General features: G+C 40.5%; 1 protein-coding gene across 1 annotated transcript in view; it reads left to right on the top strand.

The window, feature by feature from the left end:
• Nucleotides 1-17,269, top strand: part of DUSP10 (dual specificity phosphatase 10) — a 64,621-nt gene that overhangs the window by 33,225 nt on the left and 14,127 nt on the right. Inside the window, exon 3 of the mRNA XM_089529372.1 lies at nucleotides 16,387-16,770. Coding sequence (XP_089385498.1) covers nucleotides 16,387-16,770 — 384 coding nt within the window. The remainder of the gene's footprint in view (nucleotides 1-16,386; nucleotides 16,771-17,269) is intronic.

The raw sequence follows: 17,269 nt of genomic DNA, 5'->3' as shown, positions 1-17,269 counted from the left end.
AATTGATCTTGAAATTTCATGAAATGATCCCCATTTATCTGTAAAGTATTGCACATGATTCAGCCCAATGGCTTTGTATGAACGGGCATATATAAGGGCGAGATACTTGCCCTTGAAAAGTTTTGGAATGTGTCTCCCATAAACCCTGCTATTGATCATGCTGGATGGAAGTTACAATCTGAGATATTGTATATGAAGTGCACTAAATTGCCTACATCTAAATTTAACAGTCACAGTAAGCTATTGCTTTCCCATTGCAGTGGGGGGAATTCTTCTATGCAAACGTTAGTGCAGGGGTGGGCATCATACAGTCCTTCAGCTGCAAGTCTCAGCTTTGTTATGCCTAGGACTGCTGGGACTTGCTATCTAATAATATCTGGAGAGCACTTGGGGAAACATCACAATTCCCACTTCTGCCATAATTAGGGTTGCCATAAGTCTGGACCTCCAAACCGGGACAAATGTAGGACAAAATTTTCAAATGTAGGGCACATTTTTAAATGGAGGACACACGAAAAAAATTGATGGTTTTAAAAAATGTTAATATAAATTCATGTTTCTTAGGCATGATCAAAATGGAGGACATTTGGGCATTATTCCTAGACAGATGGCAGAAATGTACTTTCCTTTTTGGCCAACCCCCCCTCCCCCCATTCCAAACAGCACATTTGGGCATTGAGCATGGCTTTATTTTAACATGGCCTCTTGCATATTTCAGAGGCTTATTTGATAACCAAACTCTTTGGGTTTCACACTGAACATGCTATGCATTCATACTGAACATGTCAAGGTGGTTTAACAAGAAGTGGGTTTGCCCTCGGATTCAACTGTACTACTCAGAAGTGTGTATTTGGTCAAGGGACTTTGGTTTTTTTTTCACTGCGCATGAGTTTGTAAAAATCAGAGCAACTTACATTGGTCGTGCCTCAGAAGCTGGCTCATTTCATCATCATCATCATCATCATCATCATCATCATCATCACTATCCTCTTCCTCCTCCTCCTCTTCTTCCTCCTTGTCTTTCCTCCTTCCTTCCTCCTCCCTCCCTCCCTCCTTCCTCCTTCCTTCCTCCCTCCCTCCCTCCTTCCTCCTTCCTTCCTCCCTCCTTCCTCCTTCCTTCCTCCCTCCTCCTCCTCCTTCCTTCCTTCCTCCCTCCCTCCTTCCTCCCTCCCTCCTTCCTTCCTTCCTCCCTCCTTCCTGCCTCCTCCTCCTCTGCCTCCCAGGCCCAAGCAGAGGAGGAGGTGGGTGGCTGCCTTGGCGCCCTCTCCCCCTGCCCGTGTGCCAAGGCAGCAGGCAGGCAGCCACCCACCTCCGCCTTGCGCGCCTCCGCGCAACCGCGCTAGGCGCTTGCCCTGGGCCCGGCAGGTGGAGGCAGAGGCAGAGGTGCCTGCCTGGCTTGGCACTCCCCGCCCACGCGCGTGCCAAGGCAGCAGGCAGGCAGCCACCCACCTCCGCCTCAGCCTCCTCCTCTGCCTTCGCGGCCCGGGCCCAAGGAAGTGCCCAGCGTGGAGGCGTGTGAGGCGGAGGAGGCGGTGGGTGGCTGCCTGCCTGCTGCCTTGGCGCGCGCGCGGGCGGGGAGCACCAAGCCAGGCAGGCACCTCTGCCTCCTCCTCCGCTTGGCGCGGCCTGGAATGGAGGAGGAGGAGGAGGAGGAGGTGCACCTCCTGCGTGCGCCCACGCCCCCCTCCCCGCCTCCCTCCCCTGCCTCCCCGCGCGGCCGCGCCACCCACCTCCTCCTCCGTTCCAGGCCACGCGGCCGCGCGCAGAAGGCACACCGCTTCCTCCTTTGCTTTCTCCACGCGGCCTGGAACGGAGGAGGAGGAGGTGGGTGGTGCGGCTGTGCGGGGAGGCGGGGGAAGGTGGGTTGGCGTCACGCGGGCCCCGAACCGGGGGCTGGGGGCCAAACCAGACCGGGAGGTGGCCCCCAAAAACGGATTTTTCCCGGGGGCCGCCGGGATATGGCATCCCTAGCCATAATGGAATAAGTGGGATTTGCCAAGAGAGGTGACCCAATACAAAGGCTGAAACAGAAACAATTTCCCTTGATTTTCCTTCTATCTTTATTTTCAATGACTGGGATATGGTGTTAACTTGGGCCCAATATTTGGCTGCAGTGAGCACTCTGCTTTTGAACACTAAAGACTGCATGTTGCCAGTATTAAATCCCATCAATATTATCTGTGGACTAAGTCACATGATGATGCCATCATTTGATAGGATTCCCTCCATTGACCAGGACTGCTCATGTGATAAAAGAATGCTATTCACAAGTCTTGTATAGTAAGCAAACACACAAATCAGGGAATGCTACCATCGCATTTACTATGTATAATGATCCTAGTTGTGTACAAGTCAGCTCTTATTAATGCATTCATATATAAAGACTAGATGGCTAGTGACAGATTCACTCATTAATCCTGGGCAGAGTTTAGGAACGTTACAGTACGTTTTTGGACCCTAACACTTAGAATCCACAGCCAGCATTGCAATTGCTGCTTTGTGATGGCTATAGGAGGTGTGGCCCAAAAAAGTAGCTTCTCCAGGCTCTGATCCTAGAATGTGATTGGAAGAATATAAAAGATAAAGTCATTGTCTTAACTGATAGCAATTTGAAACACACACTGGCTTTCCCCAACATAGTGCCTTCCAGATGTCGACCATAATTTTCATCTTCCTCAATTTCCCCAGACATGTTAGACTGCAATTTATCATTCTGAACCATCATGGGCAATTATGGGAGTTACAGTTCAAAATATCTGGACAACATCAATTTAGGGTAGGCTGGTATGCCAAAGCTGCATCAACATGACATAATGAATGCAGTTTGACACTACTTTAATTGCCATATCTTAATACGATGGAATTTTGGGATTTGTAGTTTTGTGAGATATGTTGCTTTCTCTGTGAGAGAGCTCTGGTGCCACAATGAACAACAAATCCCAGGATTCGATAGGATAGAGCCCTGACAGTTAAAGCAGTATCAAACGGCATTAATTCTGCAGTGTGGCAACAGCCTATGTCTATAGGTATGAGTGCAATTGTCCCTTTATTTCTCTTGTGTAAACCTCATCTTCTCCTTCATTGTTCTGAAAGGCCATCATTGCAGCGGAGTTTGCTTGGAAGAAATTTGCTTTAATGTGGATATGGGAAAATATTTCTAGGGTTAGTCAGATGTATTGAATTCATCCTTCCATCATGCTTGCTACTTCTCTTCATAGCCTAACTGGCAGAAATATCTGAAAACAGTTCAGTTATATGTTTTCCTTCAGATCTGAGATGTGGAATATCCTTTATAACTGCAATAGTTAACAGCAGCACACAGACAGGCAACATTTTCAGGTAGCTGTCATGGTCCATTGCAACAAAACCAATCAAGGTCTATGTATCTGATAAAGTGGAATGGAAATTAATGCCAAATAAATTGTTAGTCTTTAAGATGCCATGGGTTTCCTTCACGCACATTTAAAAATCTTAAGACTGGTGTAGGTTCAGATTCCAGTCATGGACCAGAACTTTATCTGTGCTGGCTGAATGTTTCTAGCATTCTGTAAAAAAAAATATTGAACTACCCACTGCTTAACTATGGAAAACATGGAATGTCTTCTAGTTAGGTCCTCTCCTCCCAACACGAAGCTGTTTTAAACACACACAGAGAAAGAACTATAAGCTTATACTAGAGATATTGTCTGATCTTGGTATTAAGCAGGGTCAGGACCGATGAATGTTTGGAAGGGAGATTGACAGAGGATACCAGGTTATGTATGCCAGTGCAACTCAAAAGTGATAGCCTGTCGATCAGTGCCGGTTCACAATCTATTTGCTGCTGGTCCATGATGTATTGCCAGAAAAGAAACAGATGTAATCAGTGTGCACAAAGATGGTGCCAATCCTTTGCACATTGAGAAAAAACCTTGCTGGTCCTGCACATCAAATAGTTTATGTAGGCTGTATTCAGAGGAAGACAATGGCAAACCTTCTCTGAATAAATCTTACAAGAAAACTCTATGACTGGGAGTGCATTTACACTGTAGAAAAATGCTTTTTGACACCACTTTGCCATGGCTCCGTCCTACAGAATCCTGAGATTTGTAGATTTGTGAGCTACCATTACTGTTTGGCAGTGAAGGCTAAAGACCTTTTAAACTATAAACCCCAAATTCCATAGGATGATGCTTCAACATTTAAAGTGGTCAAACTGCATTATTTCTACAACTTTGTCAACATAAGTTGGAGATGACTTGAAGAGACACAACAAAATCAACAAATCAGCTTCTCATAGAAGTATGTGTACCTTGCATACTTTCATTGTGATGAGATGCATGCATTCCAAGTGTATATAACTCTTCTTAGGTAAGAATGATGTAAGCACTTACTCTTGCTCTACCTAAAAATCCTAGTGACTTCTGTATGTTAACAGAGCCTAGAAAAGTTATTCAGTTTGGCTACCAGCTCCCAAATTCTCCAGCCAGCATGGCTAGTTTCTGTTTTTCTATCAGTAAAAGTCCTTATTTCTATCAATTTCCTTGATGTTGACCTTTCTCTAGACTGCCTGCAGTGATAGTTTAATTAGGGATGTCACATTTACCCAGCGGATAATGGTGGACATTCCCTCATCTATACATACCATAACAAAGCTAGGATTCAGCTTGAACGTTTATGAACGTATATTTCTGAAACAGTTGGGGTGGGAGAAATAGTCAAAAAGATCTCTTGCTTTTTCTCCACACAGGGGTGCATTTGGCCTCTCTCTGTTGTCTTTCCACCCACAGGCAAATACCCTTTTTATCTAGGCAAGTTCTTCAATCATGGGGTAGGAGGGTGCTTTCAATGAGGTGTACTGTGCTTTTTTTATTTCATCTTTTAAATTATACTTTCAAACTGTTTTAAATTGTTTTAACTATGTACCTTTTAAATAGCTTTTTTAAAACTTTTATAAAATAAAATTTTAACTGAACTTTGTTTTAAATTGTTGTAAGCTGCTTTGGATTCCTTATTTAACAATCATATATATAATTTTAATTTAATATACATATAATTTATCCTTATATATCCTTATTTAATTTATATCTTTTTCCTACATATGGGACCCCAAATGGCACTCCCTGTATTTTTTTCAGCTGTACAACAGCAACACAATAACCTGTTGCTCAAAAGAAACACCGTAAATTGCTTTTCTGGACTGCAGTAGTAGTAAAAAGTAATAATTGGCGGGTAATTGAAGTAAGGAGAAAAGTAACCAATTCCTATTTAAAAGCAATGTCCTGAGCTCTGTTCTGTGGCATTCCTTTTCCTTATGTAATACAAAGTTTGATCTGCTTGATTGAGGAGGCAAAATTTCAATTTCTTTGGTAAAAGAACAATGTCGACTCAAAGCAATGGAAATAGCAATGAAAATTCTGTTTTCATTTTGTGATATGGCCTAAACCAATAATGGAGATTAACAATTAATAGAGATTAACACATTTGATGTTCACCTTAGTTAACCCAAGTGCTATACATCACCTCAAGACAAACTTCCCCTTGACGTCCCTGGGTGATACTATAGATTATCATTGGTTTATGCAATAGCTTTAATATTGAGCTTGCCTTTAGCATAGTTTACTCTTAGAACGTTTCATTTAATTGTAATTGACGCATTCTAATCAAACATATCCCCTGCAGGTTAGTAGTCTCTGCAGTGTGCATCAACTGTAAATATTACATTGAAGGCAAAGTAATCCTGGCTTTTACTTCTAATTACAATCCAAGAAACAAGGCAAGCCTTACACTTAGGGTGGGGAAACAATGGCCTTTTAGTCATTGCTGGATTGCAACACTTTTATCCCTGAATATTGGTGGCTAGGCCTGATGGGGCTTGGAGTCAGCATCTGGAGAATCACAGGTTTCCTACCCCTGCTCTAGCTTCTTTTAAACTTCAACACAAGAAGACTGGGGAGAGTTGGGTTCATAGCTATCCTTCTGGGAAAGACTACGTCACCCGAAAGAGTTTTCTCTTCATCTTCTTTGCCCCATGTCTTTATGAGTACATTTGGTAAACTGGGATGCTAGGACCTTCTTAGTGGTGTCAGTCTAAAAGCACTGGGCAGATATTCCATTGTGAGTGGACCTCTGTGTCAGGGATGGTGGTTACAAGGTGAATGAAGCAGTGGGAAAACATAAGCAAGTTACAAATGGAAGATATTGCTCTCTGGACCTCTGCTAAACTGCTGTGTTGGAAGCAAGGCAATTTTATATTAAAAGGGTTTTCGATGTGTACCTTCATTGATTATGTCTGAAATTGCTCTGAATGAACAAATAAGGCTGTAATCATATATACCCTTGGAAGTAAATCCCATTTGATTCATTATCATACTTGAGTCCCATTGAACTCAGTGTATAAGGTACACTGTGAATTAAGCACCATTGAAATCACCCCCACATACACAACGGGAATAGGTTTTACAGAACTCAACAAATAAGGCTGCAAACTGGGGGGGGGGGGGGGGGGGGGGGACACAGATTTTTTAAAAAAATTGAAGCCAGACTTTTTTCATTAATGTCTTAATGAAAAAAATGAATCTTGCTTATTATATCATTTTATGCATTAGAAGGCTTGATCAACCAGGTTTTAATGCTTTCTAACATTAACAATCCATAGTTATTAGGTTCTGATATGATTTACATCTTCCAATAAAACACCCAATTTTAATGCTTATTATTCCTATTAAATCAGAATATACGCAGAGACTATAAAACATACAAAGTACTCTCAGAGTTGTTTTGATTGAACTTTAGTTAATTGAAGGATTTGTTTCTGAACTGCAGTTCTTGCACTATAAAATAATTAAAAAGAAGTCACTGACACTGGATACTGGTCTAACAATGATAATCTGGCAATAAACTGTGAAAGTTAAAATGTTTAAATTCAAACAGTTGTTGTTGGTCCAGTAAGAGGGTTGAGATATAGTAATAATATCCAGACTTTAGCAAATATATATTAATAATCAATTAAAAAACAACTGTTTTTAAAGTCTTTGGTTCAAACTAAGGTCTAAACCTTTTTTAAACCAGTCGACTCCACTGCAAACCTGTACAAATTGGAAATAAATCTCTTTTCTGTATCTCCCTGCCCCTTCCCAATATATTTTAGCATTGTGACTAGGCTTCACATTCTAGCACTTTGAATGTGCCTAAGTTGAAAGTCAGAAAGAAGGAAAAACCAACAGTTTCCACATACACCTATGCAGTTTTTCATGCTATTACAAAGTTGTGTATCAGGGGAAAATCCCACACTTCAACCCTGTAGTCTTGCTGTGTGTGGATTTATTTTCAGTATTTGAAATGACATTGCTTTATCCTTCAGCCATCTCTTGCCTTGAATCAGTTTTGACATAATGTCCTCCGCTCATTAAAACACAGAAGCCACTTAATTGTTGTCTTAGTGGAAAAATACATAAGGCTGTCATCAGCTGTTGCTCTGGCAGGGCTTTCTGCAGCAATATAAATAAATGAGGTCACAATTTTTAAACAAACAGGCTGTACTTGCAGGATTCCAAATTGTGCTCTCAAACAGTGTGTATAACTCAAATGTCTCTGTGTGCACGCATGTGTCTACACTGAAAAAGATGTACTGTCACTGATGTTCTTTGATATGAGTTTGGAATTAACATTGAATTCTTTGCCATTTAGGAAAGGGTTTTTTTACACCCCCCATCTCTGTATTAACATGATCTCTGTCATGTCCTGTCAATTATCAGTTCTACAAAGCCACCGAAATACTGTCATAAAGCTTTACACGTCATACTGGACTGAGTCTTTAAAAATTAGAATGGGGTGGGGATCTGGCATCCTATGGATCACATGCTGCCTCCAAAGCTGTTTTGTGGGTCCCTTCTTGGACACTGACCAAATGGCAAAAACATCAGCCAGAGGTGGGTGGATGATGAAGCCCAGGGTTTGTGGGAATCATAGAATCATAGAATCGTAGAATTGGAAGACCACAAGGGCCATCCAGTCCAATCCCCTGCCATGCAGGAAATCACAATCAAAGCATCTCTGACAGATGGCCATCCAGCCTCTGTTTGAATACCTCTAAGGAAGGAGACTCCACTACACTACAAGGGAGTTTGTTCCACTGTTGAACAGCCCTTACTGTCAGGAAGTTCCTCCTAATATTGAGGTGGAATCTCTTTTCCTGTAGCTTGCATCCATTGCTCCGGGTCCTAGTCTCTGGAGCAGCAGAAAACAAACTTGCTCCCTCCTCAATATGACATCCCTTCAAATATTTAAACAGGGCTATCATATCACCTCTTAACCTTCTCTTCTCCAGGCTAAACATCCCCAGCTCTCTAACTCGTTCCTCATAGGGCATGGTTTCCACCATTTTAGTCGCTCTCCTTTGGACACGCTCAAGTTTCTCAATGTCCTTTTTTAATTGTGGTGCCCAGAACTGGACACAGTATTCCAGGTGGGGCCTGACCAGAGCAGAATAGAGTGGCACTATTACTTCCCTGGATCTAGACACTATACTTCTATTGATGCAGCCTAAAATCGCATTGGCTTTGTTAGCTGCCACATCACACTGTTGACTCATGTTCAACTTGTGGTCTACTTGGACTCCTAGATCCCTTTCACACGTAGTTTCATTCAGCCAGGTGTCCCCCATCCTGTATCTGTGCATTTCATTTTTCTGCCCTAAGTGCAGTACCTTACATTTCTCCGTGTTGACTTTCATTTTGTTAGCTTTGGCCCAGTTTTCTAGTCTGTTCAGGTCATTTTGAATCTTGATCCTGTCCTCTGGAGTATTAGCTACTCCTCCTAATTTGGTGTCATCTGCAAATTTGATAAGTATGCCCCCAATTTTGTCCTCGAAGTCATTGATAAAGATGTTGAATAACACAGGGCCCAGGACAGAGCCATGTGGGACCCCACTGGTCACTTGTCTCCAGGATGAAAAGGAGCCATTGTTGAGCACCCTTTGCGTTCGGTCGGTCAGCCAGTTACAAATCCATGTAACAGTTGCCTTGTCTAGCCCACATTTTACAAGCTTGTTTGCAAGAATATCATGGGGAACTTTTGTCAAAGGCCTTACTGAAATCAAAATATACTATATCCACAGCATTCCCTTCATGTAACAAGCTGGTAATTTTATCAAAAAAAGAGATCAGGTTTGTCTGGCATGACTTCTTTCTCTGAAACCCGTGTTGACTTTTTGTGATTATGGCATTGCTTTCTAGATGTTCACAGACTCTCTGTTTGATGATCTGCTCTAGAATCTTTCCTGGTAATGATGTCAGACTAACTGGACGATAATTGTTTGGATCCTCTTTTTTCCCCTTTTGAAGATGGGGACAATGTTTGCCCTCCTCCAGTCTGCTGGGATTTCTCCTGTTTTCCAGGAGTTCTCAAAGATTATTGCCAATGGCTCCGATATTACATTTGCCAGTTCTTTTAATACCCTTGGATGTAGCTCATCTGGTCCTGGAGAATTAAATTCATTTAGATTAACAAGGTATTCCTCTACTATCTCTTTACTTATTCTGTACTGAAATTCCCCTAATCTGTCCTCAGCTCCATTAGCCTCAGGTTGAGCACCCTTTGCCTTTTCTGAGAAGACTGAGGCAAAGAAGGTGTTGAGTAATTCTGCCTTTTCTCTGTCTCCTGTTAGCATTTTGCCATCTTCTCCACGCAGTGGCCCTACCATTTCGTTCTTCTTCCTTTTGCTGCAGACATATCTAAAAAAGCCCTTTTTGTTGTTCTTAACCTCTCTAGCAAGCCTGAGTTCATTCTGCGCTTTAGCTTTTCTGACTTTATCTCTACACAGGCTCGCTATTTGTTTGAATTCCTCTTTGGTGATTTCCCCATTTTTCCATTTCTTATACATGTCCCGTTTAAAACTTAGCTCGGTTGAAAGTTTTTTAGTCATCTATCCTGGTTTCTTGAGATATCTCCCATTTTTCCTCCTCACTGGAACTGTTTGAAATTGTGCCTTCAGTATCTCGCTTTTTAGAAACGCCCATGCATCTTGAACTCCCTTCGCTTTTAGTATTGTTGACCATGGAATCACACTCAGTATTTCTTTAAGTTTACTAAAATCAGCTTTCCTAAAGTCTAGAATGCGTGTCTGACTATGCCTGGCTTCTCCTTTCCACTGTATAACAAACTCCAGGAGAACATGGTCACTTCCACCTAAGGATCCCACCGCTTGCACTCCATTAACTAGGTCATCTCTATTGGTTAGGATCAGATCCAAAATAGCTGATCCCCTTGTTGCCTCTTCCACCTTTTGGACAATGAAGCTATCTCCAAGGCAAGTGAGGAATTTGCTAGAACTTGAGGATTTGGCTGAATTTGCCTTCCAGTAAATATCAGGATAGTTGAAGTCGCCCATCACTACTACATCTCTCCTTTCTGAATGTGTGGTCATTTGTTCTTGAAAGACATCATCCAATTACTCAGTCTGACTTGGGGGTCTGTAGTAGACTCCCACAATAACATCCTTGTTGTTTCCCTGCCCTTTAATTTTTATCCAGATGTTCTCCACCTGGATTCCAGGATTGATGTCCTGGATCTCTTCACTGGTGTAAATGTCCCTGACATATAAGGCTATTCCTCCTCCTTTCCTGTTTGGCCTATTTCTCTTTAAAAGGTTATACCCCTCTATTTCTACATTCCAATCATGAGACTCATCCCACCAGGTTTCAGTGAGGCCTATTATATCATATTTGATTTGTTGTGCTAGGAGTTGAAGTTCATCTTGCTTATTTCCCATGCTCTGTGCATTAGTGTAGAGACATCTAAGCCCATGTGTTCCCTTTACTTGCTGCCTGTGCAAGTTCTTTTGTCTCCCACTTTTGGGTCCTTGCACTGTTTGCCTTGTTCCCTCTGTGTCAGTTTGGCTATTTTCTCCAGCCCTTTTGCCTACCAGAATACTGTCTCCCTCCCCCACATAACTCAGTTTAAAGCTCTACTGATCAAATTCTTTATCAAAATCATTGAGGGAAATGCAGTTCAACATTTGGAGGACTACACTTTGTCTAACTTTAGGTTAAGAGATGGTTCCTTTGGACCTACCACTGGAAGAGCTCTATGGGTGAATTTGGGTTCAACACAAATTTAAATTGTTTTGGACTCCCCCCCCCCTTTATTTTAAAAAGATAATCTTCCAGTTTTGCACATTAATCATATAATTTAAGTTGTCTGCCTGCTCTGCTTTCCAAATCTACATGCTTGATCACAGAATTATCTAACTTGATGTGTTACCTTATAACACCAAAACAAATTCAGTGGTAATGAATAACTATTAGCTAGTCTGAATACTTCAACAAATGCTTCATATTTCTGTATCTTTTTGGCTTTAATTGGCATATTTATGAACTGATTTTGACCCAGTGTGATCTTTAGATTTAGGTTGACATCCTGAATATTTCTGGTGTAAGCTGGGGACCAACTGGCAAATGTTGGCATTTTGGCAGAAAATTGAACTTTTGGGCCCATTTTGCATGGAATGCTCTATGAAACAAATTTGAAGGATTGCAGGTGGTAGCAATTCAGAATTTTGCTTCATTCTGCTCATAAGTAAAATTGTCAACTTCACTAAAGGCAGCACCTGGTAAATTTCCTAGTATTTGCATGAATTAGAAGGAAAGATCTTAAAGATTGTTTTTTTAATGCTGAGGAAAGCAAATTTTCCCATTTATAGTCTGAATTAGAATTTGAACCCAGATCTTGTGTGTCCTAAACCTGACACTTACCTGTCATCTGACACTGACTTTCCTGCAGCTCTTCCAGAGGTCTAATTTTGGAGGGGGCCAAACAAGGATGTTGCTCTACCAAAAATTAGCACTCCTCTTCCCAAATTAATTTTTTCTTCAGCCCCCAAATTTGTAGCACTGCAGTGGGTGAAATACTGCTCATCATACATACCCAGAGGTCTTATATATGTGAGATGTGTTGGGGGCTGGAGAAGGGATTAATTATGAGTTTTATTTGAATTGTAATGTGTTTTTTTCTTTTGATTTTGGTTGATTTGTACTGAATTATATTGTACTTTTTATTGCTGTAACCCACCTGGATTCTACGTGATTGGGCGGGATATAAATAAATTATTATTATTATCATTATTATATTTGCAGTCCTGGCATTCGCTTGACAACTTTGTGTGTCCCTTTTGTTTGAATGCCTACATTGCATTTCCAAATGCCCAACTGAAATTTTAAATTTCAGTGCAATGCTAGGAATTTGAGGACTGAAGGAAAATGCAATAGGGGGCTTAATTCTTATTTTGAGAGGAATGCTCTTGTTTTCCCTCTCCCTGATAAATCTCTGGACTTGTCTAAGAATGAATTAAGCAAAGTACAATACTGTATTTGTGGGGGGAAATTCAACAGCTTCATTCAGAATCATGCAACTAATGTTTAATGCAAATAATATAAATGCATTTAGATCTTGACTGTATCATCCACAGACATACAGATCTGTCCCACTTCTAAGCATCTGGAATTGTTGGTTCTGGCTGGTTAGTATATGTGAATGGTATAAAATCGCTATGCAGTAATTCTATTTATAGAACAACATGAGTATGGAGGAGGCAGACCTAAGTTATAAAAATAATCTAGACAAAGTAAAAAGTTGTTTTTCACAGTTGTATGTTATAACTTGTGTAACAATTATGGAGGGAACTGGTACCAGCATGTGATTAAATTTAGGCTACCCTACCCCTCTAAAAATAAGGATATACATTTTAAAAATTAGGGAAGACTTTAAAGATACTGTGGACAAAACAATGAAATTTTTGTTACCATTAAATAAAAATTGATGATATTTAACATATGACCCCATACACAAATTGTAGGTACATTCTCTAATAGCCATCCAAAAGAGAGCAAAACCAAATAGGAAAATGTCCATAAAAGTTGAGATTAGGCAAGAATATTGATAGAATGTTTCTGGGTGTTATAACTCCTTCATGGGGCTTGTCAGATCAGGAAATGTGGCCTATGGCAGAGCAACAGGAGGATTTATAAGAAAAAAGAAAAACACAACACTCTTTATCCCTTTGTACCAATACACTGAGATCAAAAGTAATGCCAGTAGAAATTCTGAAAGGCCCTGAGAAAGAGGCAGATAAATGCCTCTTTCACTGGGGAAGAGTGCAGCTTGTGGCAATTGAATCATTTTGACACATTACTAATTTCAGCACAGCACTATGGCAAGAAACAGAACTTCACCCTCTGAAACTGTTAATCAAGTGGTAATCTCATAGCCTCCAACTGTTCAGATTTGGCAAGGACAGTCCTGATTGATGCTCTGTTGTCCCACTTTTTCAGCTATTTTAAAAATGCCCCAATTTTTCTCTCCTCCTCCATCTTTCCTCCATTGTCCTTAGCTTATTTCAGTTGCTGAAAACTGAGTTCAAAGTGCAGAAGTAGTTTGCACACAGATAACTCAGCCTAGGGCAGAGGAGAGAAAGGGAGGGAATCTTACCCATCCCTTTATGTCTGAGCTAAAGCAAACTACTGCAGCCTATCCTAGCTTGTATGTTTTTCTTCATTATAACTTTTGCTATCTTGATCACACTCTGATGTTGCTTAGTCAGAAACGTCCTGGTTTTCATCTGTGAAATGTTGGAAGGTATGCAATCCAGACTGTTGCACCCACAGTGCAACATGTTCATACTTCTTGAATAAACTGTACCAACCCAGTCATGCCAGCTGGTGGGTTCCTTTCCCATTCGCTGCCTCCTCCTCAATCCCAAAACATTTATGTGTAATTGTATGTTTGTCAGATTACAGAAAGATATCGCACTCTTGAGAATTATTTTTTTTAAATAATTCTATTCATATCCTTTGCTTTAAGAGGTTTAAGCAGAAAATGCTAGAAGTACAAATACTAAAAGGGGTCTGGCAATGAAGTTGAGCTTTAATGATGTGTTAAAAGATTTTTTTTTCACACACCACTATCCTACAGGTATCTAAAAGGCTCCCGAAGGCTCTGCTTGCATTCACTTTAGTTGTTCAAAATTCCTCTTTATACTTTGAAGTAGCACTGAAGTTGAACTCAGGGTCTGTTGTCTTTTGTGGAAGATGTAGCAAAACCCATCAGGGATGGCTTTCCCCTTATTGAGTTTGTTGAACTGGTTGAAGTCTGTTATCGTGCAACTCTTGAGTTTCTATTCTGGAAAAAGTGACTGTCCTTTCTGCCTATTAAGGAACAGCTTTATGTGGTCAATTACATTTGCAGATGCAAATAAGTATTGGGAGTTATGGGAAAAGAAGAAGTCAGAGGTTTTTTCTCTGCTTAAAGCCAGAGTTCCAGTCTAATCTTACAAGACTTTCATCATCTTGGGTAAAAATAGTTAATTCTGTCTAAACTAGGTGGGAAAGTGGGGTATAATCCAAAGCAAAATAAACTTGTCTTTGCCAAGCTTTCTGACAAACTTTTCAACTTTTGAATGACTGTATAACAGATTGCACATTGGATTTAAAAACAAATAAAAATATGATATTGAAGCTTTTAATTTCCTATTTCCTTGTCAGCTATATGCTAATATCTTGATCCTTCTTTAAAACTACAAGCCAGTCTCTTGTTTGTTTGTTTTTTGAATGGCCTAACATATTCCTATTAAAACAAAGAAGTGGAGAGCTTTTCTTTTGGAGAATTTGAAAATGTCCAAAATGTTGTTATTGTTCTGGTGCCAGGAGCCTTATAGGCAAAAAAATAAATAAAATAAAATAAATCAGAACAGGAAGAATTCTCTCTCAGCATAACTCTCAGTGGATTGCAATTTCAAAAACTTCATCCAAGTCTTTAGAGAGAGAAAACTGCTTTCTCTCCAGATTATGTTCCTTTGTACAATGAGTCTTGTCCTTGCAATTTTGGCATCTTTGTCTGGTTTGCACGAAATGATATTTCTCTTGAATTAATGCATTCTTTTCCATGGCTGTTAGTGAAAGCTTAACCTATAATCTCCCATGCATACAGAAGGGACAGGACTTTGTTTTTCCTCCTCCCTGTGAAGCAAAAGCTGGCCCAACCACCTGTTAGCATTACATCACTAGCTCCCAAGAACACAGTTGTACCAAAAACCCTCAAACAAAGTCACTCTTCTTGCATTGTTTGCACTCAAAGAGTTGATGTCATGCCGAGCTGATGTCATTGTATGTCTTTGTGTAAATGCCATGGAAACTGGGCAGGTGGAGAGACTGCTGATGTCATCTCTGATGGAGGTGTAAAAAGTTTTTAAGCTTCGGCTTTTCTCTTCAGATTTTGTTCAACAATTCGTTAGAAAACAGTCTGGAAAATCATGCAACATGTTAGGTGTTGGGGTAAAAATGCCACACTTTTCTACACATGCTTTCACAGACACCCTTTCCTTAAATGCCTTCACTTTCAGTCATTGCTTCCTTATGAAGCAGATTTTTTTATTTTTTAAAACTGGAACTTTCCTTCCTTTCATCAGGAAATTTACATTTAATGGAACTTTCTTATCTTTTGTAAGGAAATTTAAAATCTTACTGTGAAATCTACATTGTTCACATTTTGATTTTTTAAAAGGAGAGCAGTTACTAGTGCCATGTACTTTCTACCCATTGAGCCACCTGAAAAAATGTAGCACTTGGGAAATGAGGGAATTTTAAAATGCAGGCAAAATATGCCATGGAAAACAGAATGAAACGTACTTAAAAATAAACTGAAATCAATCGTACTTATCAACAACTGTAGGGATTTATTGCCTCTTGATGTTTACCTTATAGGCCTTATGCTACTGGTGAGAATTTGGTTAATAAGTTTCACATTAAATCATAATGCCTGCCAGCACTGACCCTAACATTAGACAGAGTGAGGTGATTGTCTCAGAAAAACGATTCTGCATGTGATGAAAGGAGAACCTAGATGTCAAATATTTATTTATTTTCCATGTTCTTTTTACTACCAGAAATGGAAAGAGATTATTGCAGAGGTTTTCTACTTTTTGTGTCAAAATGACTTCGCTTGGCTTTGGATGCTGTATACCTTGACTTGCATAGGTTGTGGGGACTGTTTTGTCTCAGACCACAAAATCTTGAGCTACTCCAGGTCCTCACAGTAATGGTGTTTGTCCATCTGTCTGAGGATTGTGGATGTGAAGCTATGGCTGCTATCTGTCCATTGTGTACTGCCACTATTGGCACTAAGATAGCAAGTGCAGATTAAAATATGTTTTCAAACAGTATGACTACAGAGGGCAGTTCATTTTTGAGCAGCCTTGGTTGTGGCCACATTGCTTAGCAGAAACAGAGCCAAAGCCTTGATAGCAGTGCAGGTGTTTGTTTGATGCATTGTGAATATCCATTCTGGTTTTCTACAAGCATTGTGCTACTGGTGTTTCTGAAGACCCTTAAAAAAAATCAATTTTGTTCTTTGCAGGTGGACTCAGCAGCTTCAAACAGAACCATGAAAACCTCTGTGATAATTCTCTCCAGCTCCAAGAGTGCCCAGAAGGTGGCGGAGGCAGCGGGAGTGGTGCCACCTCAGTGACCTGTACACTACCTCAATCTGTCCCTACCACGCCAGACATTGAGAATGCCGAGCTCACCCCCATCTTGCCCTTCTTGTTCCTTGGCAATGAGCACGATGCTCAGGACTTGGAGAAGATGCAGCGGCTGAACATTGGCTACATCATCAACGTCACCACTCACCTCCCCCTTTATCATTACGAGAAAGGGTTATTCAACTACAAGCGACTCCCTGCTACAGACAGCAACAAGCAAAATCTCAGGCAGTATTTTGAAGAGGCTTTTGAATTCATTGGTAACTATCCTTGGCTTGCTGTCTTCTTCCCAAGTAAATTGCTGTAATTGCTGCTTTCATGGTTTGAATGTGTTTAGTTCTGGGATGATAAGCGTAGAACTGATTAGCTTAGCCCAAGGGCCAGAGCCACAGTAACCACCTTTTCTGTCTGAATATCTATGGGACTTTATTTGCCTGTGGCTGAGGGATGGGTGAGAAATTTTATTTCAGCTGCTTTTTGAAAGAAATTTACCAAATTTCATAAATGACTTCATATTTGAGATGGAAAGAATTTGTTGGTTTTGTTTTGTTTTAAAAATCTGACTTGGGGAAAAATGTAATTGTGAAGGTTGTTTGTTCAGGCCCAAAATTTCAGATTTACCTCTTATAAGTCTAGCTTTGAATCCCTGAGAATTCAACCATGGCGGTGTTAAATTAGGGTCATTATCTCTTTTTTCCTGAGAGACTTCTCATTTAGCCAAGTAAAACATGGTTTGCCCCACACTGAAAACAGGTGTGC

The sequence above is a fragment of the Sceloporus occidentalis genome, unplaced genomic scaffold (assembly GCF_023333645.1).
Source record: "Sceloporus occidentalis isolate IW3139 unplaced genomic scaffold, rSceOcc1.0.p SCAF_6, whole genome shotgun sequence".
Classification (NCBI taxonomy): Eukaryota; Metazoa; Chordata; class Lepidosauria; order Squamata; family Phrynosomatidae; genus Sceloporus; species Sceloporus occidentalis.
The sequence above is the reverse complement of the archived record's forward strand: the minus strand, read 5'-3'. Positions and strand labels throughout refer to the sequence as shown.